The sequence below is a fragment of the Venturia canescens genome, chromosome 2, assembly GCF_019457755.1.
Source record: "Venturia canescens isolate UGA chromosome 2, ASM1945775v1, whole genome shotgun sequence".
Taxonomy (NCBI): domain Eukaryota; kingdom Metazoa; phylum Arthropoda; class Insecta; order Hymenoptera; family Ichneumonidae; genus Venturia; species Venturia canescens.
In genome coordinates, this window is record NC_057422.1 from 17603211 (window position 1) to 17628682 (window position 25472).

The 25472-nt window shown below is 38.0% G+C and overlaps 3 protein-coding genes across 5 annotated transcripts in view; 1 reads left to right on the forward strand and 2 right to left on the reverse strand.

The window, feature by feature from the left end:
* Positions 1 to 6747, reverse strand: part of LOC122406936 (ankyrin repeat and sterile alpha motif domain-containing protein 1B-like) — a 64006-nt gene extending 57259 nt beyond the window's left edge. For both annotated transcript variants that reach the window (XM_043412797.1, XM_043412796.1), the window contains exon 1: positions 6529 to 6747. In XM_043412797.1, coding sequence (XP_043268732.1) covers positions 6529 to 6632 — 104 coding nt within the window. In that variant the 5' untranslated portion in view covers positions 6633 to 6747. The remainder of the gene's footprint in view (positions 1 to 6528) is intronic.
* Positions 6748 to 6841: 94 nt separating this feature from the next.
* On the forward strand, positions 6842 to 14377 carry LOC122406937 (transmembrane 7 superfamily member 3-like). Its single transcript, XM_043412798.1, has 8 exons — positions 6842 to 7090; positions 7663 to 8013; positions 9818 to 10080; positions 11047 to 11218; positions 11572 to 11739; positions 11939 to 12091; positions 13324 to 13584; positions 13867 to 14377. The coding sequence occupies exons 1-8, from the start codon at positions 7024 to 7026 to the stop codon at positions 14073 to 14075; spliced, it is 1644 nt and encodes a 547-aa protein (XP_043268733.1). The 5' UTR covers positions 6842 to 7023; the 3' UTR covers positions 14076 to 14377.
* Positions 14378 to 14516: 139 nt separating this feature from the next.
* Positions 14517 to 25472, reverse strand: part of toy (twin of eyeless) — a 45577-nt gene continuing 34621 nt past the window's right edge. For both annotated transcript variants that reach the window (XM_043412800.1, XM_043412799.1), the window contains exon 10: positions 14517 to 22415. In XM_043412800.1, the coding sequence (XP_043268735.1) occupies positions 22327 to 22415 (89 nt within the window). In that variant the 3' untranslated portion in view covers positions 14517 to 22326. The remainder of the gene's footprint in view (positions 22416 to 25472) is intronic.

The window sequence follows — 25472 nt, forward strand, 5'->3', positions numbered from 1 at the left end:
CGAGAAACATCCACAGGGCAAGGTTAGCAGCCAATATTTTTTGCTGCTCGATTTTTCTTCTCCTACCGCATTCGAAAATTTAATTAAACTGGACCAGTTTGTGACCACCGTAGCGCAGGAATAAGAGTTCAGTCAAGGGTAAAGCCTTAATACGATATCCGAAAGCTTAGGGTCAAACATAAAATTCGTCTATCAGGACGAGGAAAAAATCTACGAATTATGTCTTTGCCAGGTTAAGCTTCACTGTTATTTTTATGGCGGAGTTGTTTTTTTGACATTCAGCTATGTCGTAAGATTTATAGACCTGTTACCCGGGACAAGTTTCGGCATGGCATTGTTGTATTATTTTTTAAAATTAAACGTTCGTGCAATGGCCACGCCTGGCATTGCATTCTGCTGCTTTCTTTTCGAGTTTCATGTCAATTGCAGCCTAATTGTCACACGATCGCTCCAAATGGCAATTAATTATCATTTTTTAAGTTGTACAGTCATTAGATTCGAGCCATTGTTAGTCATTGAGATTAACATTTCGTAATGACAAAAGGAAAGGCTTCGATTGAAGAGGAGGGCACCCTCGTGCATTTGACCCGAAGTTTGAAAGACGCCCGAGATAATTTATGCCTGAATTGTTTTTGTACAACTAAAACATCGAAAAATAACGAATGAAACTTTGTGACTTTCTTTTAATAAAAATTTTAAAAAGCTTATTTTTGGACAGCAAAAATACTGCTCATTCCGGCTTTATAAGACTTTTTTTAAACTAACGAGAGCCGACAGAATTGGAGTCGGTCGTTTTTAATATAATTTTATTATAGTCGAGCAATAACCTTGTTCTGCTCTTATCGGGTATTCAAATCGATTTTATGGGATAAAAAGTGTTGAAAATCCGTGGTTAAAGACACCAAAGTAGCAGAGTATTTTTCCACATATTTTTTTTGCTTTATTTGTTTGGGTTAGTCGAGGAGAACGATACAAAGTTTTCCTCTTTGAAGGAAAGACTTTTACGCTGGCTGCGAAGGTGGCTCGGGTCGTTCGCTCACACCCCATCTCGCTTCGAGTCATCGAGAGTAAAGGGGATAAAAACTAGGCTGCGCGAGATTTCTGCTCGGAGGTAGAAGTGGACTGAAAGAGAAAAGGAAAAGTTGTAGAAGCAGATCCGTGGCTTGGCGGACTGAAAGAAGGATTGAGTGAGAAAGAGAGTGCGTGTATCCGTGTGCGACCGAACGTAAGTGTGGCTGATGCTTTTTCAGGGATGGCTTGCTGAAGCATCAATCGATAGTTTCCTCCCTCGAAGAGGAGAGCAAAACTATACGTGCTCGCATCCACGTTTTCTCTCCATTCGCTATACCCGGATAAATGTCAAAACGTGTCCTCCGCTTGAGGAAAGTACAACGCAACTCTATAAAAACATCCTTTTTTATTTTTTATTAAAACCTGCCTATTGGCAAGTCTCTAGACTTGTCAAACGGAAAACGGGGAATTGCGACCTCGCATCAAAATTTCTAGCTAAATTTTGGAAATTTGAAAACTAAAAATTGAAAATTCGGAAATTACAAAAAAAAATAAAATTTCTAAGTAAAATTTGAATAATTCAAAAACTGAAAGACGAAATTTTTACCTGAAATTTAGAAAACTTGAAAGTTGGAAACCGGAACGAATTTGTTTTACCGAAATTTCGAAAAAATTATCATTTCCAATTAATTGATGATTTACTAAAACATAAGAAACTAGAAATAAGTGAAAAAATAGTTTGACGCTTCTTTTGTTTAGTCGCTCAATTTTTATCTGCCAACAAATCTCGACAAAATAAGATTACGACATCAACCTATTCAACCATTGGTTTTAAGGTCAATTTATTTACCATGGATTTGGCTGTAAATGGATATTTCACGGTGAAATAATTTCACTTGTTAAGTTCGATCACATAAAAGGTAATCGTGTCCGATTTAATTATACTTAATTATTAGTCAGCGATATACTAACACACGTAAAAAGATCAAGTCACGATTTTTACGTTTGCTCATGTCAGTCGTCTCACAAAATTCTGGTTGGAGTTTACCTGTTGATTTTGTGAGATCTTGTTGGATTTATAATTCTAATGTACTCGTTGTCATGAATCTATGCTTTCTTCAAAGCAAACAACTATTTATTGCGAGTTCTCATTTTACTCAAATATACAATTAACTTGAGTTTAAATATTTTTCAGATTAAAGAACCATATAAATAGTCTTCATCAATAAAAATAAATGACTATTCGAATCTATCTCCATATTTAACACAATGAGAATCAGCATTGTTACTCAATGCAATTTCCAATGGAAAAAAAGTAGGGAGACGTTGAATCAATCCATAAACACGAAGGCGGTGGCGTAAGATTTCTGTGTGAAAAAAAACACGGTCAAGCAGATTGTCGAGAGCATTCGGAATGGCATTGCAGATGCGTTATCTCTGCGTTTCTTTGCTCTGAAAACTTCCATCCATGTTATCTCAACAACGGATGATACTAAAAAAAAGAGAGAATAAAAAAAGGGACTGGAAGAATAGAGGAAGAGGAAAGAAGGAATGAAATGTAAAGAGATTTCACAAGAGCCGTGCACGAGTGCAGGGCACGCGGGAAGAAAAGCAACTAGAGTCTTCCGAAGGAAACACAAAAAGTACGCAAAAAGAAAGGGCCGCTTTGTTGTTGCGGATTCAAGTCCGCATGTGTTTGGAATGAGGAAAAGTGGCAATTTGTTACAAGAGGCTGTTTGTCACGATACATTTATGATAAACCTTTTTCTCATTCTCACATTCACGCTGTATAAGTTCTCAACCCTTTGACAAAGGCTGCTGATGCTGCAGCGCCCAAGTTGATGACTCTTGAGTCTCTCGTCTCACCTCTTTTCCTTGCGCTGCTCACTTCGCACCGAGTGTTCCCATTTTCCAATGGCATTTAAGTTCCCGTATTTTGAGGTAACTACTGTATTGTAAGCTAGTCTAATTCGCTTGGGAAACTAAATTTTGTTCTTCCAATAAAATCCTATTTATAGTTGGGCGAAAAAACACTCGATGGAACTACATTTTTTCTCAACCAAACGAAATAGCATGAAACAGAGAAGTTTTTTTCGTTCGAAATTTTCGTTTAACTAAATGGGATTTTATTGTTAGTACAGACGCTAAATTTTGGAGTTTTATTATGCTTTCTATGCCCTAATTGAATGTAGTTTTTTATGAACATAGAAAAATCATAAAATAACCGCAGACTTGTCAATTTATTGACCAACTAACGAAACGAAATTTCCGGAAGTGACGAATTTTCAAGAAAGACCTTCGAGTCCGATTTATAAAAGCTGAAATAAAGTTCAGCCCCCAGCAATGGCTTAAATCTTGTGATTTTTCTCTACCATTTGCCGGACGCCTGCAAATGAAAAGGCTGTTTTTCCGGCAGCCGTCATCGCTTTTCCAGCGCCTCAACATCGTTTTCTATAAGCTCCTAGAAATCATAAACTTGGACGATATGACCGAATTAGTAGTAATATTGAATTCCACGTCAATAAATTTCATGAAAAAAGTTTCATTACCAAAAAAATGATAAATTTCCCCCAAATGTTTCAGAACGAATGGGATGTTTCGAAATTTATCAAAATTGCAGTGTTTTTTCGCTACGTCTCATGATGAATTGGATCTTCATAAGATAAATGAGAAAAAAAAATGAGTGACCACGTGCCAGCGACAGCTGACCACTACACGTGTCCTTTGGGCGCTACCGTTTTGCTCGATCATGGCAACGGGTCGAAAGAAGATGAGAATAGATTGCGCAGTTTAGTTGCGCGTCCGTGCACGAGGGACTCGACTTTTACGAAAATAAAAAACAAAATCGTCCTTGATGGGAGTTAATTCTATTGATTTTATTCCCCTTACCAAAATAATCGTTGAATAATAACCGAATCCCAGTTCGTCAAGGACCAACTCAAATATAAATTCACACAGCAAAAAGAATTTTGATAATAGTCATTTATAAACAGTTCAAAATCATTTTCCGAACCCATATTTTGAAAATAATCAACAATTAAAGCCAAATTTTAGTTATTTTTTCCAATTAACAATCTCGAAGAACGTCACGACTCAACGTTTTTCTATTTCTATGGGGACTGCACACTCAGGTATCAGGAAACTGATATTGTCAGTTTATTTTTAAAATAAATGGATGCCTGACACCAAAACAGATTCCATTATCTCTGCTCGGAGACGGTTTGGAGGGCCGACTTGAGACAGAGCCGATAAGTTCTCAAGATGCTTTTATCCATTTATACAAGATAGATATAGACCGACGTAAATGAAGTCTAAATATATCACTGTAATTTTTCTAGAAAAAGCGATAACCGAGGTTGTGCAAAAAAAAAAATGCAATTTGTAATGTTGTCCCTTTTCTCAAAATGCTTTTATTGATCGCAACTCGATGTGCAATTTTCTGTATGCAAATTTCAATGAATTCACTGGACATTCAATTAAAAAATATAATTTTCTATTTTTTTTTTTTTTTTTTATTTCTGTGTACCCAAATCGATTTGCGAGAAAAAAATGGCATAAAAAGAAGTTTGTGTGGAAGAAAATTATCTCGTATTTCAACAAAATCCAGCAGCATTTTTTTGACACGTCTGCAACATCCGACGAACCAATTCAGGTTTGTCTGTTTGCGTTGACTTCCGAGAAACGAGCAGCCGGGAGGGTCTCACAATTTTCCTGATATACGAGAAGTTTGACTGACAACTTGCACGTGTAAAATAATCGAGTCGAAACCTCGCCTTGTGATGACAATGCATACGACTTCCGTTTAAAAAAAAGTATTTTGTATTAACCATTTCTTTCATTACTTTCATCTCGAGACTTTCATCATTTTTCATCTAATTTTTCTCCTAATGGAACTGAACTGTAATTTAGTGGAGTCAATTTTTGCTAATCCGAAGTACCAAACTCCTGGATTTTTTTAAATTATTTTTTATAAGCAATAATCACGAATAAATGAATAATTAAAATTTATGAAATTTTGTGCTCCAGATATGTATCAATGGGTAACATAATATGCAGATCGAAATGATTCATAAATAAATTCTTCGATAAGGATGACTCAGCCAATATGTACGTTATGAAGTCAGAATAAATTCATGCACGAAAAGGTATATACGTATAAATGTACATATGCGTGAATATAAATAAAGAAAAACATATTCAACGTGCATTACAATCGATCCTTTCTTCTTACGAAACGCCAGACACACTTCCGGTACGGTGAAAAGGACAGAAAGAGAATAGGGATTAGAAGAGTGTTAGAAAACGTGGGCAACACAAACGTCGAATCGATTATCACGCGACTGTGCAACTTGCAGGATTGTCCGGAAGTCGCTAGTGGGAAAGACACGCGCGAGTCTCGTGCGTCTCGTCAGCGTGGCTTCGTTGCCATTTCGCAACGCACAAACGCATCCGTCAAAAGCATGATTCATCGCTTGTACCGCGAAAATATTAAACGTCCGAAATCAAAACAATACTATTTTGGATCGTGTACGAGGAATTCTGTTTCATAAGTTTTCTGAAAAATTTCGAGGCTAAAATAACGATTGTGAAATCGAGTTTAGTTTCTTGAAATTATTTTAATTTCATGCTAGTTTGAAAATTGAAATTTTTATTTCATTTCTATTGAAACGAGAGTTTTAATATCGTTTGAGGAAATTTATTGTTTCGTTTATAATTCGCACGAAAGAGTAGAATTTGAAAAATTTATCGATATTTTTCTGTGTTTTTTTTCCTCTCGATATTTCGTTTCGTTAGTTTGAACTGAATCTCATCTAGTTTTCATGCATGAATAACGGGCACACTTTCGCTCTATCGATTTCATGCACAACCAGCCAAATACACAATCAGTAATCTTTCAACCTTCCCATGAATAATTCTCGGAGGGATAGACTACGAGAATTCGTGTCAATATAACATTTGTTTTGTTTTTATTTCTTTTCACGAACCGAGCTCAAGAAGGGTTGAGACGGATCAATATTTCTCGAGCATCAAAAAAATGGGAACTAATAATAAATCGAATAATAAAGAACATTTTCCAGGGTCTGTGAAGCGGTAGAGAGAAAGCTTGTGATCGACTCTCACAATCGGACCAAAAAATGATTTATTACTTCCCTAACCTCAATCCGAATGAAGGCATCACGAGATTCGTTTAATTGATAAAGGAAATGAGAGCAGATATTTTACTTTCGAATTATAAAAGTTCGTGTGGCATCGATTTACATTTTTTAAGATAAAATTGGGAAAAGATGTGAGATGACACGAAAACTGTGGCTGTCAGTGTTCGAATTGAGAATTGTTTTGACAAGTGACGCCAGTCACAATACGATGATACTTTTAACGTAATTATTGCGTGTATTGCAAATAATAATTGTGATGAAAATTCGTAGCACAAAAATAAAAGCAGGGCGTTATTCGATTTTTTATTTTTTATTGCGAGGAGTAAAACATGCTCGTATTAAAGCATCGGTTGACACCCACCTTGCCAGTGGACCACTCCTTTTGGCTCGTTGACCCAATATTTTCTCGACGACGGTGACATTGCCGCTTCTTGCTGCCTCCAGCAGCTCTTGATCTTTTCCCATGGCCCATTTACACTCAAAATACACCTTACGTATAACTACACCTTGTCACAAACCCACGATTACGATTTTACTACGAAAAATTTACTCGAGTTTCATTGATCGAGAGTGGCCATCTTGGTAGTGACTGAAACGCGCTCTTTTGGACACCGCTCTTACTACGCATAAACTCTCTCTTTCTCCCTCGTGTCTAGGTTTTACCCCTTCCCTTTGCAACCGGCGTACATCTTCGTACACAAGTTTGTGTTTGTACACTTTGCACCGAGCCGTTTTTGCCCAGCTGTTGCTCTGTTGTTATTTCTCGTTGATCCTTATAGACCCCCATTCTCTTTATTTTTTCATTCTGGAAACGTTCTTTCGTCTGATTTTTTATGAAAAAATCATTCGTTTCGAAATGTCGCAGCCATATTATCGCTATTTCTTGTTGTTCGCGATTTTCGCCTATTTTGTGCCATCTTCAGGTAAGCAAACATAACCCAATTTCATCCAACCACGTATTTATGTATGTCTATTCATCTTGATCTCGATCGTTCTAGGAAATGAAGGTCGGATCAACACGACGATAAATATTGATTTTTCCTGATAGTCCCATCGTGTCTGAAATATTTTTCACCACATTTTGCGTAATTTAGCTGGGACTGTTTGATTTTATTTTTGATTGTGCCTACATTTCTTTTGTTTTGTGTCACCACACTTAGTTTTTCTTAAATTCATTTTACTTCGGGCTATGAAATATCTGTTCACCTTTCAACAAAGGTAAAATCAGTGAAGGGAAAAAACGTTTGATGTCTGTTATTATTAGCAGCGCGTTGATTTTTGCTAGTTTCTCACTTAGCCAAATTATGTTGGCACAAAATTTATATCTCCATCCTGTAACCAGTAGGGATGCTTTTATTTTTCTTGATTATGTTTTATAAAACTTGCGCTACCTTTTAGCAGATATTTAATCAGAGCCTTAGCACATAAACTGGAATTTATTAGAAAGTCGAAAGTCATTATTCCAAATAGTCTTATTCGTTTTTTCCTTTTACAGTCGGGATATCGATACAATTATCTCTGAAAAAGTACAGCGATAAGACGGAAATTGGCCAAGCAATATACCATGAGGAGACTCTTGATCCAGAGGTGGAAAACTCCATTGCATTAACCGATATTCCTGAATTACTATCTTTTGCGATCCTCCAAGTTCATGGTCACGAACGCAATCTGTCCATTTCTTATAATGATTCTACAAAATGTAACGGCACACGATGCACTTTGTACGGAGCCAATTTAGGTCTTGTCGCTTTCTTCGGTCAGAACAGCACTGCAAGTTTTGTGGTTATCAATCGAGAGGATAAACCAATCAGCGCTTTATTCTCTGTCGTTGCTTACGATCGGAATGGTAAGTTCTCAGCGCCTTTAAATTGCTTACATCAATTCTTTTGCCAAAGATGCCATCGTTGGAACGTAATACACTTTTTTACTTTACGCTCCAATAAAAAATTTTCACCAGTTTTAATAAATGACAGAACAAGTAACAATGATATTGCTTATATTGAAATAGCTGTAATCTCTTCGCGTTCCAAAGTTGTAATCTTTAATAATGGATTTTGAAGATTCCCGATTAACTTTTTACATTTTCCTGATGCCTTGCTCTATAGTGATGTGAAAAACCGTAAGTACACATCAAAATTCCATTTACGTCCAGTGTTATATATTCATGATTTCAGTTTTTTACTTTTTTCTCCCTACTTTTGCTCTTCTCCTTTCCGAGGGCTTTTTCTCTAATGTTTGTAAGAATGAAATATGAGTTTTGATATTCTGTAGCCCTTGTGTGATTCCGTTGACGTGAATGTATTTCCACAGCGTGTTGATCATCAAATTTTTTCATTTGTTTATAGGAACAAAAAAGCCTTTATTTTCAAGTTTTTACAATTCATTCCGTTTTTTTCAACTCATACATCTAGCTCCTTTAGTTTAAGAGAATTTTTTGACATGATCCTGAAGTTTGCAACGATTGAGTCCAATAAAATGAACGAAAAAAAACACGTGTAGTTCTAATTTTTTTCCCTCCCTAATTTGCAATTTGCATCGCTTCAACCTACACCAATGATTCGTGATGTAAAAAATGGTTGAATCACAAATGTTTTTTTCCTTCATGTCATTGAACTTCAGTGTTACAGACTTCAGTATTATTTTTTACAGGACTTTGCTGTCTTGGAATTACTTAAAATCGAAAAATTTCAACTCAATTGTTTAACAAAACAATAACAACTAAAAAACGAAAAGATACCGTTTTAAAGTAGTTCTGCCGTTCGATAAAGTACAGTGAAGGTCCACTTTTTTTTTGCGGTAAATGATAGTTTAAGGTCCCGTGATAACGATAAGAATAGTTCCGGCGCCTCTTACGGGGCAAAATTTGGAATTATTTCATCTACAATTTTGAGTTTTTAACACGGTACGCTATAGGAGAACTCGCAATAATATTAATTGTGAAAAAATTGTACGGTGTTCGAGCTTCGGAAAAGTTTGTATCGCGAAAAAAATTTATCACAGATTTCGTTTCATTTAAAAAAACATTACCTTACGGGGCTTTTAAGAAAGAAAACAAAAAAACTTCAGTTTTTGACGTGTCGAAAGCGGATGTCAGACATTACGTTGGACTACTGGTAACAGCTGATTGAACTTTGAGCAAATTCGGAAATCGCACGAATTTCATCAAATTTATTTTTGAGACTGACTCACGTGCTTTCGTTCGTCTAGTAGCTTCGCTTTTTTTTTCATGAATTGACCACTTCTTTTTCTCAGTGGCATTAAACCGATGTAAACTTTCTTTCGCACAATAAAAATGTTCCCTGGTTTATGTGTATTTAAAGTGTCACTGGTATCGACTCAACCGTTAACTAGTCAAGTTGAAATATAAATTTTATCTTATATGATATTTTTAAAGCATTTTATTACATTCTTATGATAAAAATATTCTCAATCCAAGTGTTTAATAATATTATTAATAATTTAAACTTGAAATTACTCAAAATAAAGTAGTTGTAAACTTGATTAGTCATAGAACAGCCGAACTACTTCAAATATTTTTTTTTTTATTAACATTGAAAAAATAATTTTTATAACGCAATATTAAAGAATAGCTTATCGGAGAGTTGAAGTGGGATAAATTAGGAAAAACATTTTTTTATCGATTGGAACAGCGCCCATGCCAGGAGGTTGCAATATGGAGTTCGATTTCGAAGTTTCACCCTTCCAAAAACTGCAATTTACCGATGCAACAGTGACTTTAGAGGCACAGCCAGCTTCAGCCCCTCGAGGTATCGGGCCCCTTTGCGAATCGCCTTCGGTGAAGCTTCGGCGTTACCGGATGTTTTTGCCTGAACGAGAATTCAAACAAGAGACTTATTTCAGTGGAATACAAAAAATGACAACGGTGCAAAGCATCTTGGAGAACGGCGAAGAGGTATGGAAAAATCGTATTGAAAAAATTCATTATATCAATTTTTCAACCAATCATAAATTCTCAATTGAATCGTAATTTTATTAATTTTTTTTATATTTGTTCGTTTAATTATTTTTTTTTTCCATATGCCTAAAACGTCTTTTCATGAATCATTTATATAAGAATGTGAATGAGAGAACGCCTCGAGTGGTGATTGGTCCGACGCACATAACATTCAATGAACGCATTTTGCTCAACACGTGATTTACTTCACGATGCGCATGATAATTCACATAATTTTCATTCACCACTTTTTCTTAATTTCATCAAAATATTTTTTGCACCATGTCAAGCTACTTTTGCCATTCTCGTTCCGTGACAACCAGCATCGTTATTGCCAATAACAGATTTTTCCATTACAATAATTATTTTCCATTACAATACTTATTACAAAATTTGCAAACAAAGAATTATAATTCTTTGTTTGTAAATTTTGTGAATTACTTATTCTATGAGAATGGGAAGTTTAGCTTGATACACGGTAACGATATGAACGGTTTTTGATGCCACTGCGCTATTTCATTTCACGGGCAAATAAATCTGTAAATTAACTCCCGTGTTTACCCCTTTACCGCATGTAAAGCATTTATATTCTCCTGAGTACGTTCGTTGAAAATGTCCATGTAACATTTAGTCCGGAGGTGTTTTGTCTTAAGAATTGGAACAAAAATATTTAGTTTGTGAAAACTCAATTCAACGGTTTGAAAAACGTTCAAAATCCATTCGTAAAGCAGTTCAGTAGTCAGTTGAAATTTTGAAAAAGCTTATCAATAATTGAACTGATCCCATGCAATTCAACAATGACTTTCGAACGAGTAGAATTTTTTTATGAAGCGAACGAAAAAAAAGCGGTAAGTGGCTAAATTACGGAGAAGCATATGGTTGTGGATATTCATAGAAGGTTTTGGTCTATTAATCGATCGGCAGATACTACCTGCGTTAGACGCATCCTCGGTTCGTCGGGTATTCAGTGCTTATCCAGGAACCGGCTCGATTTACGCAATGATCGCTACTTACGGAAATCATTCCTCCGCATACGTACCCGCTGTTTCATACGCCTGTAGCCCGCTTTCGAGTCCGTCTTCTTGCGGAAATCTCAGTACGTTCCGTACTAAAATTGATAACCATGCCAAAAATTAAAAATAAAAAAAAAATACGAAAATCCTAACGACTAAAGCGACGAAATATTTAAAATTGTAGTGAATGCCATGTTTCGAGACTTAAAAAATTAAACGTATTCGTCGCACTTAAATCCCTTAAAAAATGGAACACGCACCTTTTGAGATTGCACAGCGTGATTAGTTCGTTGAATTATTCGTTGGAAATATCGTACGTTTTACATAAACTCTATTTAACGCTGCTAGTGATTTTTGAGCAAGAAACTAAAATTTTGTCAATAACATTAGAGTGAGACGTAACGTCGAATTCCCCAACTGCTGTTTTCTTTTCCAGATACGAAAACCGCTCAGGCTCTCTGCGCAATTGTTCTCATCGTAGGACTGATAGTAGCGTTCATCGGACACAAATGTCTCGGATTTGAAGTTGTCTTTCTCGGAGCTATTTCCGGTGGCATAATAAGCTTCGCCGTACTAACTGCCATCGGATACTTTCAAACGTCGAGTAACTGAATTTTTTGCAAATTGAGTGATTTTTTTCTGTGCATTTCGTGAAAGAACGTAAATCCAGATTTTTCTTGGTACTTACGTTTTTTGCGATTATCACCGTAGAGAAACGCCCCAAGGATAGAGTTTCAAAAATTTAGCGAAAACATCAACCGATTTTTGGCCAGGTTTCTCATTTGCAATCCTATTTTTTTCAGCTATTCTGGGAATAGTTATGGGGGTAAGTTTTCTCAGTGGAATCGGATGGCTCGTACTGTCCTGCTGGATGGGCATGCCCTGCCTCGCAACATTCCTATCGTCATTGACTCTCGGCTTCTTCGTGGCGAGCACTGTCTATTTTGGCTTAGCAGGCACGTACAAAAAAACCGTTGAAACCTCCGAATCTCGAAATTCTCTCCGAAAGAAAAAGGAGTAAAAATCAGAGACAACGTTCAAATGAATCCTCAAGGCTGTCCAAAATTTCTAAAAAAAAAAAACAAGATACAAAAAACCGTGAATAAATTCTGGACGACTGAGAAAGAGCTCGAGAAAAGTACCAGTTTTCATGCCATGACGTTGATTTCCACCCTTCGGATCGAGAAGACCGAATGAAAGAGGGAATAAAAAAAAAGTTGGAGACAGAAGCGAGGAGCTGTTGCAAATTATAGGAAAATAATGAAAGCCAGCTTATGGTTCGGGAAGGGGGAGAGAAGGAATGAGGGAAAAGGCTCGTCGTGGGGCCTTCGTCGTCATCCCTTCACCAAACTTGCACCCTACTGACGATGGTACGAGTTTGGTGAAGGGATGAAGAGCAGCAGCCAGTTCTCTCTCTCTCTCTCTCTCTCTCTCTCTCTCTCTCTCTCTCTCTCCGTTTCTCCCCGCGGCTTCTATCAATGTTGTCCACTCATGTGGAAATTTAGTCCGTCGAATCTTCCATGCAGAAGCGGCGGGCATTCGTGCCTCCCGCCTTTCTCACCATAACGTGGCAACAACTCCCTCCTCCGCCCCCCCGCGCCCCTCAACCCCAAAACCCACCCTCGCAACACCGTCCACGCGCACACTCGCTACGATCGGACGAGGGCTTGTGCAATTCACACAAACACACAGGCACGGGCGTGCAAACACACACACACACACACACACACACACACACACACAACCACCTATTTCGAGGCCGAGGACTCGTTCAAACTATACCCACCGAAATTTCACATACACTCTATAACCAGCTTCCAAAGATTCCCCATTTACCTAATTGTAACCCCCTCTCCCTCTTCCCTCCCTTTTCCAACCCTTATATTTATTCAGTCCAGAACGTATTTAGTTAACATCTCATGTACATGCATTGAAACATTGCGTGTACAATGTATTATGCAGTCCACTATAAATAATTCACGATTACTAGCTATCGTATTCGAGCCAGAAAATGTTGGCCTCAAAGTTTTGGGGGATGATCGTAGCCCCAAACTCGATTTTGTTAAGTGTTGATTAATTTCAATTTTATTTCACTCGGGCACAAAAATTAGAGAACTTGGAAATTTCGAGTCGAGGACGATTAGCTGGAGTACGTAGAACGGGGAGAAATTGCTTATTTTTATTTCAGATGACACTTCCCTCTTCGAAAGCGACTTAAACTTCTGGCTCATTTATGTTGGCATCACGTTGCTCGTTCCCATTGTTCTTGGTTTACTACCATTCGTCTCGAACGTCGTTTGCTGCGCGATACTTGGCTCTTACACCATTATATTGCCGATCGATTACTATGCAGGCTCCAATCTCAAGTACATCGTTATTAACACCATTCGACGTGCAACTGTCCCCGAGTTCAACGCTGCTGTTATACGCCCGCCGTACCAAAGCACAGGTACATAATAAAAAATTTATTCATAGCTCACATCTCTTCACACGTGTGTGATTGTTATTGAAAATCTGCTAATTAGGAATCACCGTTTTTTTTTCAAATATATTTCCCTGAACTTTTTGATAAGGCAGGATTTGTACTATTGTTCAAATAAAAATACCCTCAAATCTTTTTACTAAGAGGAAACAATTTTTTCCTAAGTATCAATTTTTTTGCGAAATAAAACTAATTAAAATAAGAAACGGACGAAAAGATACTGAGTAATTTATCGTTTGTGTGTTCCAGACAAAACCCTCGTCGCATTCATCATAATAATAGCTTTGGTTGGAATATACGTTCAAGTTAGTAAGTCTATTTGCTGTTTCTGTAGCGGAAAAAACAGCACAACAGTACATTGGAACGAAAGGGAACCGATAATAAGCTCGCCAAGAAGAGGTCGTCGCGTGCTCGTTTTCAGAGAGAACGACCGAGTCGAACACCATCGATCTTGGTAACGAAATTTACCAATGACCACGCTTCTGAAAAAAAAGTACGAATTCAGAGTGTTTTTTCATCTGGACAAAGCGACTTTTAAATCCGCTTCTCTACAAAAGTATAAGCGGATTCTTCGTCACGTTTCATAGGTGATAATCATATTTTTTTTATAATTCATATTAAGAGTATAATCTTTTTCTTGGGTGCTCCAAAATAATCCATCAGTTATGTTTATAATTTTCTAAGATTTCACACATTTCACGTGTTCCTGTTTTCTTCAAGCTACTCTACGATAAATAAAATGCTTCATGAAAAATATAAATTTATATTCTCGTTATTTACGTACCTGTCGATGAATGTATTCGTCTCTGTTCTTCAGCACGTCGAGTGTAACACAAACAGTTCAATTTTCGAGCTTTCCAAGTTCGATTGGCGATAAATAAATTTAATCTTATCGACTATTAAAATGAAATAACATTTATTGAATCAAGACAGTGACACCTAACAATGGTTTTTGTTTGTATGTTTTCTTATGGTTGTTTTTTTTTTTCGTTTTCTATATTTTTCTACTAATTACAATCTTACGAGGTAATCACAGCAACAATATTATCTCATTATTCACAACACTTACATCGATTACTGTCGCAATAATATATATTTATATATATTATTTCTCGCTTAATAAATTTTGTCCATGCTCGTACACTTTATCGCGTTTAATGTTTTACAACTACTACAGATATTCAGATTTTTTTTCTTTTTCTTTTTTCTGGAGTTTTCTTTCGCACGACCGTAATCGCGTCGAGTTTTTTTATGCGAGTGGATCAGTGTCGGTGAGCACACTTGGAAATGGAGAATCATGCGTGGCCAACGATTGTTGAAATTTTCAGATTTTGTACTCGAATCACGAATAATGATAAATTTTTTGAAAATTATTTATTTTTATTCAATCGGCATTGTGGGCCACTCACAAATTCGTGGGTTTTTTCAATGACAGTTCTCTCGTTCAGGATCAATCAACGCAGGAGAATAAATAGAATTCATCATTTGTGATCTGCTATTGCTCGCAATGGCTTGAAGTTGATTCGGTTCGGTGATGGTTACATACAGAGACCCTGATCAAATTTGGCAGTGATGTACAATGGCAAAAATGAATGACGAAAGAATTCACGGTGATTCTTCTAACTGATAAGATGATATTCAGAAAATCTTAAACTTGATTTTCATCAAATTTTCGCAAAATAGTGTAAAATTACATATAAACGTGACTTGAAAATTGAATCCTGAGTGGCTGCTGCAGGATTCAATCGCTGGGTGGTTATTGCTCACGCCTCTAGAATCTCTCGAAATTAAAGAAAAACATAATGACGAGAAAAATTAGCAAATTAGCATCAGTTTGAAAATGTAGGTCTGCACGAATGGTCGATTTCATCGAAACGTTAAGGTGGAAGTGCTACATTGGAATTGTGTATATTTATTTATATGTACGTATCATACAGGATCCTCGAAAATTAGCATAACTCTTCGCAGCTTGAATTGATCGCGAAATCCTGAAGAGAAAAGTTCTATTCTTTCCTGTCACATACCATTGCTCTGATATCGCTCGACCAAGTGACGGCCAACGTGGGCACGAGCAAGACAAAGTCACTTTGTGCTAGTTATTCACAGGGCTCGAGACTGGCTTTCACGATTTTTAAAATATTGCAATAACAATGCTTTGGAGGAAAAAATGCTTCAAGATTTTTCTCTTTAAAATTTCACGATCCATCTGGCTCTGAAATTTTGCACGGAATATTCCAAAATTCCCCGAGATTAAATTCGATTTTGTATTATATTTATCTATGTAAAGATTTTTATTCGCTGCCGAGTGAGAATCGCACGGTGATTTCGACACATCGAAACTCGTATTCAAAGAGCAACCCAATGCATTTATTTTCGGTCTTTCATTCATTCTATTTCACATTTTTTTCCAAAATTTAATCTCGACCTTTTTTCTTATTTTGCTTTGTTTTTTTTTCCAAAAATATAAATTTCACAATAATTTACAATATCGTCCGAGTGTCTATTTGTTCATTTTAAATACATAGTTACCAGCTGCTCGCACAATTTATTTTATCTCTTGTATCGACTATGCTCGTCTATCTCGAAGGAAAATAACGTTTTTTTACAGTGGCCCATCTGAATTTCTTTTTCGTTGATTCGACGGTGGTTTCGTCGTAGTGAGAAATATTTATTCGAGCTTGGGAATTTTTGTTAGTGAATTTCATTTCCTTTGACATGTTTCGTTGAACCAAGAAAAATGTTGTTTGCTTCAACCAATTCCTTTTCAGAGTGACCTTCTTCAAAATTGCTATTTTCAGGGATGATTTTGAGGACAGAATAAGGTTTAAAATATCGACTCAGTTCTGGTATATGATTGCTAAATAACGATTTACTGAAAACATCTGTCAAATTTCAACTCAGCTGGCAATTCATAGAGTATGGTCACCTCTTCGAAAGGGCCATTTTTGAGAAAACAAAAGCATTTTTCTCATAAAATTTTGTACGTTTTCTCAGATAATCACTAAACACGTGTGCGATACTTCAGAAGAGAAACTCGAAAAGTTTCTTATTTACTGTTTCATGAAGATTCTCTTGAAAAAAAATAAAAATTTGAGCTCTGATTATGGTTACAGAAAAACTTCTAGAACAAGATCCAAAAAGCTCGATAAGTTGTGGGAAAATGATCCTAAAATATGAAATAAAATCCTGAATTGAAAAACTATCGTAATCGAATGGAATTTTCGGATGAATCATTTCCCTCGGGTTTCAAAGACTGAAAGAACAGTAACCCAACAAATAATGATTCATAAAAATTCTGGGAATGTAAATTAAAAAAAAGAATTTGTAAATAAATCATTTTTATTCGTATGCAAATTCAAGTTATTATTTCCTATTGCTTTTGTGTGTTTCAAATTGATCATGCCTTTTTGTCAAATTTATACCGTAAAGAATTCCACTGGAAGCGAGTACCGAACAAATTGCAAATACGAAATGACATTTGTTCGTGATTTTTCTCTCTTCGTTTACATCTATTGACTGACGCTATGAGATCGAAGTGAACAAACGACGCGATTCTCCAATATTTATTACACTGATCGCTTATGAATATTCAGATTTTGATTGCGCATGAAATTCGAAAAAAAAGAGACAGAGATTCAAAATAAAAAACGTTCGCCTGAATATGACGATTCTGCGACCCATTGGATTCTCTTATTTGGCCATTCTGTTTGCTCGTTACGCAAAAATCTCCGAATATCGAACGCATTTATGCATGGACTCAAAACAAGCGTAATATTTTTTTTCGAATTTCCATTGAACTAGAAATAATTTCATAAATGGACGTGGCATTTTATTTGATCTCAGTAAAATCGTTGTTCCCCATTTTCCAAAGGATGAGCCTCTATAATGTGAAAAAAACATGGTCGTCATTAAAACAAGAATTCATAAATTTTTTCCTAAAAATGAAACTGTTAAGGCTCTTGATAGAAAAAAAATTCCAGAAATCAGAATTGCCATTTTTCCTCATTAAATGTCAAAAAATCGTGTTGAACGATGCGAAAGGATTTTTTTTTAATTTGTGAGTAAAATCGACGTGAGCTTTGCCTGTTCTGGACCGAAATGGAATTTCCGATGTTTTACACGCGTTCGGGGACAAAGAGGGGCGAAAGCCTCCCCCGTTAGCCACGCCGCTTCCTCGTGTTCTCGCTCTTATTTTTACAACGAGCCTGATTCCACATTCACGAAGCGGGCGACTCGATTTTCATAGGCAAAAATTGATTCGATTCGCGTTGTTCGGAACCGTTCTCCGGAACCAATTAATTAAAAAAAAAATTCAAACAAAAAAGGAAGAAATAGGAAAAAAGTGAAATCAGCAACAACGGGGAGAGCGTTACTTGCGCCTCATCGACACTGTCCCCTGTTAGCGGAACCAACGAGAAAGTTACTTCACGGCTCGTCGAATATTTCATGCCTGCCCACGTACACCGGAGTTCATTATTTTCGGCTTCGTTCGCAATCACGGAAATTCTTCGTGTTTATTTTGCCCTGCTTTTTCTGCGCATATCCTCTTATTTTTTGACGCTTTCGAAATTGGTGGCGCAGTAACGTTGTGCGTAGAAAAAAAAACCGATTGGTTTGCAAATTGGCTAAATTGAAGCTGCGAAAAATAACGAATTCATTAAAACATTGACTAATTTCAATGTAACCAAGACAAAAAAGCCCTTCGGAAATTCAATATTCTCGAGACACAGGGAAGAAGTGATACCAAAACTACCTCCGAAAAATCAACGGAGTTAATCTCATGGAAATTTCGATTTTCAAGCGTCGATAAATCGTCGAAAAATGACATTTTTGGAGTCTGAAACGCCGAAATTCATTCTGATCAATGGTCTCCGTTAAATGATTTCAAGCTTCCGTGCATAGTGCCAATAAAATAAACAGTCGATATCTCCTCCAGGAAAAGAGAGATCCACCTCGCGGGATGGAAAGTGTCGAAAACAGAATCCGGGAGACACAGAGAGAAGAACGTGAGTATGATATAGGCTCAGACAATTTATTCGTACTACAAAGGATTCATTTATTAGCGGATTTCGTTTCTGGTTTATCATATTTTTTCGTTAGTTGCACGAGCGACCATTCTTTTCCCTTGTTTTTTCAAATCGTGTATTTGCATATGTTTTAACGTAATCTCTGTGTCGCTCGTTGAGAAAAACGACATCGAATACAGTGTTACAATGGGTGCTGTAATTCCGACGAATTCCTTCGTTTCGTACGTTTTTTTGCTTTGCGTTATTGAGTTTCGCGTGGATGTGTGTGTATTACAATGTTTTTTCCTTATTTGTGCTGATTCATCGCTACAGGTATACGTCGGAGACATAACTGATAATATCGTTTCGTTCGTCGCAATAACTTATACGTATATACAGTGTGACGACATCGTGAATTCTTTTATCGCCTCTTTTCTTTTTCCGTTTTTTTTTTCTCATTTTCATTTCCACCTAATTTACACTACTAAAAACTAACGAGAGTAACAAACGCTATCTTACATTATTTTATTCACAAAATCATATTTATAATATTCATTTTTATTTGTTTACTTTTCAATACCAATATGCGTTATTATATTATCATTATTTTATATTAATCTTATTGTTGTTATTGTTATTATTATTAATATTAACCTTTTTTTGTCGTATCGTTTGATCGCAACAGGGAAAATCATTTTCATTTCGGTGATTTGTTTTTCTCTAGTGATTTCTATAGAAAAAAAATGATGTCTGGAAGAAACAACTCTAATTGCTCCACGGAATTGTTCAATGTTTATATATTAGTTTGAGATTGGGCTAATTCGACTCCGAGTCGACGATCTAAATTGTACACATTTTCTCCCCGTATTTTTTCAAATTTCCACAAATTCGAACATGTCGTTCGTCGTTTATTCGCCTTTGCTTCCCGCGCTCTCGCATTTGTTTTTCTACGCTTATGTCTTCCACGCAATTTGTTTGTTTGCGTTACCTGCGCGCAGGAGTTTCTCAATCGTCTCGATCCGCCGCCGCAGTATCCCTTTACACGTCCTTTCTCTGTCGTTTCATAAATTTAGTACCGATTTAGCGCGCGATTATAGTGACGCGATAGCGGTGTGTCGATCGCTCGCGATTTCTCCCATTCTCCTTGATACAGAACACGCAAATTCCCGGCGCGTAAAACGTGCGTTTGCGGACACGTTGCCAACAAAAGCTACAAGTTCACAGGTCATTTGTAAAGGACGAAATATACGCTCGACACCAATTTTAATATTCTTTTTTGCGCTTCCCTTTTCGCCACGAGCCTTAAAACGGGACCGAAGAAATGGCTGAAAAAGAAACGTCGAAAGTGAAAGGCTTTACTGTGAGAATATTTGTGATGACGTAAATCGGAGAGTGATGGTCGGACAGGTTACTTTATAATACTGAATAAAAAAAATAAAAAAAAAAAACAAAGTAATAAAAAAAAAACACGAAGAGAAAGAGAGAAAAAAACGGTTATAGCTCGGATGGTATAACCGATGGCATTGGCGGTTGTACGCGTCGCCATATCTCCGAGGGAGCGCGATGGCCGACCCCCAAGAAAGCCGCCTTCGCGAGGGCGGTTTTTGATCGATATATCTATATATATACACACGCATATATGCATATATATATATGTATATATATAAATATAGATTCGAACTATGAACCCCAACATCGAGCAACCCTCTTCCCACAGCCACCGACGAGAAAAGAGCTCGGTTCCTCCGAGCCTCTTTCTCTCTTTCTCTAAAGCTCGAGGCGAAATTCTCTCGGTCGATTCTGCCTCCGAAAAACAGCTCATCCCATCCCGTTGCCAGCCCAACGCGGGGGTTCCAAACCTCGCGAGAATACGAGCAGCCGTCGTTGGAAAACTTCGATCTGAGATCTCATCCCCTTGAGCTCAGCCCAGTTTTCCTCCCTCGAGCTCGCGCGCTCCCCTCGCTACATTCGAAATTACCATACGCTCCGTATTTGTGTGTACATTTGTGTGCGTGGCTCGCTGTTTGTGTATAGGCGTTCGACTTGACGTCCCTCGAAGAGGGAGCGAACAATCGATCCCTCCTCGATGACGTTCCGCAATATCCTAACCATCCAGTCTCATCGCCAATATGGAGAACCATTTTACACGGACGATTTTTACCCTCGATTTTTCCGCTCTTTTTATCCTCGATTCGCACGCGGCTTCCAGCTAATTGATTCGCTCTTGTAGACTTTACGATAGTCTTTTTTAATTTATCAATGTTTTTTCATGAATTTTCAAAATGATGATTCTCGCATCGCTGCCTCCAGGGATGATGCTTCGTCGTTTTATTCGATTTCACTCGAAGTATCATCGATACAGTGAACTTTCCTGAGACTCATATTTACAATCCGTTTATTCTTCACCGTGGAAACTGCCGCGGACAAATTAATCGGTACATTAACTGAGGGAAACATGAAAAAAACGAAATCATTTTTCATCCCGAAAACGGCGTGTTCGCTGTGCGTTTTCCATACTGGCGATCGATTCGTCCTGGATTTACGGTCATAATCGAATGAATTTTTCGGCACTGCCGCCACAGCAATTTCGCTAATGGAGAAACTCGATTCCTGCCTGTTGGAAGGACCCACTAAAGAAATCTCGCTTCGATAAAATTGATTGTTCCGAAGCCGCATCATTTTTCTTTCGTTTTATTCAACTTGACTAGTTTTTCACCACACTTTCGGCATCCACTCGCTTCGACGGTGCTGTATCTTGTGCGGATATTTCGTCGGTGTATGTCGAGCAATGAGCCACGAAATCGGAGGTCTCGATCATCATTTCGACGAGACAATAATCGCGTGGAAATTAAATCGAGCAACGGACTAAAATTCCCCAAACTAATTCGTTCGACTCAGGCTGAAACGCCACGAAAATTTCTATCGCGAGATCCCGCTCCAGAGAAACGAAATCCAAGTAAGAAGAACTTTATTGCTCTCATACGATTTATCACGTGAATTAAATTTGTGACTAAAAACCTTTCTCGCATCGATCCAAGTCGATGAAAACTCGTCGTCCCCAATCCTATCGATTCGATATCTCGAAACTCATTTTTTTTTCATAAGCTTCAAACGTTTTCTTGTCGTTGGATAAACATCAGTGAAGATCGATTCGTCGAACGAGAGTCTGTAGGATACCCTGCATGATCCGGAGATCTATTTCGAGGTGTAGTTTAAATATTAAAACTAAATGATGAGACTGAAGGGTGGATTTGATCGATGCGCGTTAATTAGACGGTCGGGGCGGGGGGCGGGGGGGAGGGGGGGGGGGGGAAGCGAAACATTAATTAGTTTGTTATTTCCCCTATTTTTCCACATTGTCGATGCACTTTTTGTTACAATTTGGTGTAATTATGCACTAGATCGTCACTGACGTATTAATACATATTTGAGACTCGTGAGAAAACCGAGAGATTGGTTTATTATATTTTCTTCAAGCACATTATGAGATTTTAACGTTCGTTCACTCACTGGTATCGGAGTTGTGTATCGGCGTTGTTGATGGCGTTAGGGTTTGATGATGAATCGAGGATTGGGTCGGTATTCCAAGGGATGCCAAAAGTGGCCTTGCTACGCCGCCACCCGATGCCGATGAGGACGGTGGCGGTGGCGGGCTCTCCTGGCCGACGAGTAGACTCGCTGGCGGGAACCCGAAGAGCTGGGATCACTGAAGCCGTGGCCAATAATTACCGGTGAGGTCCGGGGTTTGTGATGGTATTTGCACCGGTACCGAAACTCCTGCTGATATCACACCTTCGAAAAATAAAGAAAACGGAAATAAAGACAATTATTATTTTATTCTGCGCAGTGAGTTATGATCAATTGTCGGGGATAATCCGTCACAAAAAATGCTATTTAAAGAAATCGCGTAGATGGGAAGAAATATATTTTATGGAGCTTCCAAGTTTTGGTCTACTCCGAAGAGCCTTCGTCAAACGAAACAACTCAAAGTCGCTACTGCCAATTAGTGAATCGAGTTATCGTCGTTTCAGGAAAATGCAGACTCATCAATTGGATCGCAATGATCGGCGATTGGAAAATTTTTGAAAAAGCACGTCAAAGTTCCACTGAATTTTGTACGAAGCGCGAGAGCAGGGTTGGAAACTCGTTGAAGGACGCGTTAAAAAACGAAGATACGGAGTGAGCGACTGCGACTGTTTCGAATGCATTTGGACGAACGTTAAGGTTGTTCATACACGGAGCGATTTTCTTAAGAAAGTCTTGCAATTTATACAGAGTTTAAATGGGTAGTCGAATGACACGCATTTCAGATTTTAAAGGGTTCTTAAACGAACGAACGCTCTTTACGAAGTTTATGAAAAATTTGCACAATAAAAATGAAGTATACAATGAAGGTCTGGGAAGAAATTCGAGACGATTGTCTTGCTAGTAGTAAATATATATTACATTAAAGATTGAACGAAATTGGTAGAGCGAGCACTCGTAACCTCACATTTGCTTATTTCGGCATTTCGTTTCTTCTTGGCTCGGGCCGTTCCTGTCATAGTCTCTTTTATTAAAACTTTTTTCTTGATCCATTTCCCGTTGTGTTTACCCTTTGCGCTCTCTAACGCGATGTTTTGCATATAAAAAACTAAAGTATTTTCGCCAGGGACGTAAAAAATTTCGGATTCACTGATGGATCCCCTGATTAATGGCTCGTAATTTCATTCGCCAAAAGATAAGTTGAAAAAATGTACTCGCAATTTCGAATTAATTACATTAATAACTCTGACATTAATTTAAAGTGATAATATATCTTGAATTAGGAAGTAAAAATTGACCCAATTTAGACACCCGTAAAATACGATCCTTGGGGCTCTAGCTTAAAAAATTCTAACGACGAAAATTTGAGTTGTCAGTTAAAATGCGACTTACTGTATACACGATTGGAGAAAAGGAAGTAAGAGCTCGGGGCAGGGCGGGGGGAGGGTACATAAAGGAATGTATATCCGTATATAAGTGAAGGGTGGGGGGGGGGGGGGGGTTGTTCCATCATTCCATCGTGTTCCACTCCAATCCTGGATACGTATACGCGCTATACTTTCTCCTCCTCTCTGCCTCCCATCGTATTTCCTCCCCTTTTGGTTCGCACGTTATTGAGCGCTCGCCCAGCCGAGGCGAGACCCAACCCATCTCCAGCATTTTCCATTCAACCCCTGTGCACCATAGAGCGCGCGAGACGCGCCACAAAATCGAGGACGTGGAGGTGAAGAGGGTTGTAGACTGGGATAGCGATAAAGTGCAAAAGGGAGAAAGAGCGCTTCGGGAGAACGAAGGAAAGAGAGAAGGAAGTGAAAGGGAAGAAAGAGACAAAAGATGAGAGGGTAGTTTCACCCTCTCCTAAACAGAACCCCGCGGCGGCTTTCACTAAACGCGAATCTCGTGAAAGAGAGCGAGCCGACGGTGGACCGGAGCATCGCATACCCATAAGGGATGTTTCACGTGTAGAAATGCACCCGGTAGACCGACCTCCCCTGATCGTGCGTACGTGTGAGTATTTTAGTATGCGTGAGAAATAAAAAGCATGGAAGAAGAGCCCGAGGAAGATGGAGAGACTGAGTCGAATGGAAGCAAAAGAGGGCGAGGGGGGAGGGGGGGGGGAGGAGGGTCAGTTCGTGGACAACTGAGAGGGGTAAAGCCGTACGAAAGGGGAATCAAGAGAAAATGGAAAATTCAACGAACGCGCGAGAGAGGGAATAGACCTGGAAACCACTGAACAACCCTCGATTCTTCGATTCAACCAGAGCAACCTACATACACGTGAATACATGGATATACATATAACGATTGGCGTGAGATTTGTTTTAAAATCCTTTTACAATTCACCAGAGGCGTACTCGGCGCTCCGACGCCGCGAGCCATTTTTTTCCTCTCCTTTTCCATCTACGTACACGTATATTTCGACTTTTTTCAATGTATTTTTATTTGGCTCATTCTTCGTGACTATAAACGAATGTGGATTGCGTGTCGAAAGACTACAGAGTCGAATCGAAATTGTTACAAAAATAGTGTAGCCTCAGCCGTCCTCCTCTTTCTCTGCTTCTCTCTTTCTCCACCGACTCCCATAGATACACCTTCACTGCCCTAATCCTTCCTCCCTTGAGCGAAAACCCCCTGCATTTAGGGAAGATCATGCGTTACTTTTGTGATTCAAAAAAGCAACTGAACTTTTTTGCTCTTTTCGTGATCAAAGAAACGAATAAAATTTATTCTCGCAATCATTAAAATTATGTGTAACTTGTTTGTTGAGATTGACTAATTTTAAATATAATGATACCGGTTAAAATTCTTTCATAGTAAAATCGTCAAGCAAAATATCACAACAGCCACTTTCTATTTATATGCGTGTGCATATCTATATTTTAAACCAGCTGGCTCATGGTGTTGTCAAACTTTCCACTGTTCATGTCATTAATACTCGTTAACCTCAAATAAGTGTTTTTCTTCTTCCATTCTCAAGTCATTTTCACCGGTAACAAGGCTTTCTCAAGACACCATTGATATCTAAAAGCATTATATTTTCTTATTCTCCTTTTTGGCTCTTTAAAGTTGGGAGGATCCTATTTCATTAAATCGAAATCGTCGCACAGGAAGTGTGCCTGCCATAAGAGCCTGGGTTTCACCCTTAAAAAATGTGGTTTTCGTTAACTGTTTTCTCGACAACGAGACGGTGGATCCTCTAATGATTATGGGAATAAATGCACAGTGTATATTTTTAGCATATTTCCAAATGTCAACTCTTAAAGTTGAAATTTTCGATTTCCATTATATTCGCGTGAACCACCTTAAGTTTGTTTGGAAAAACTA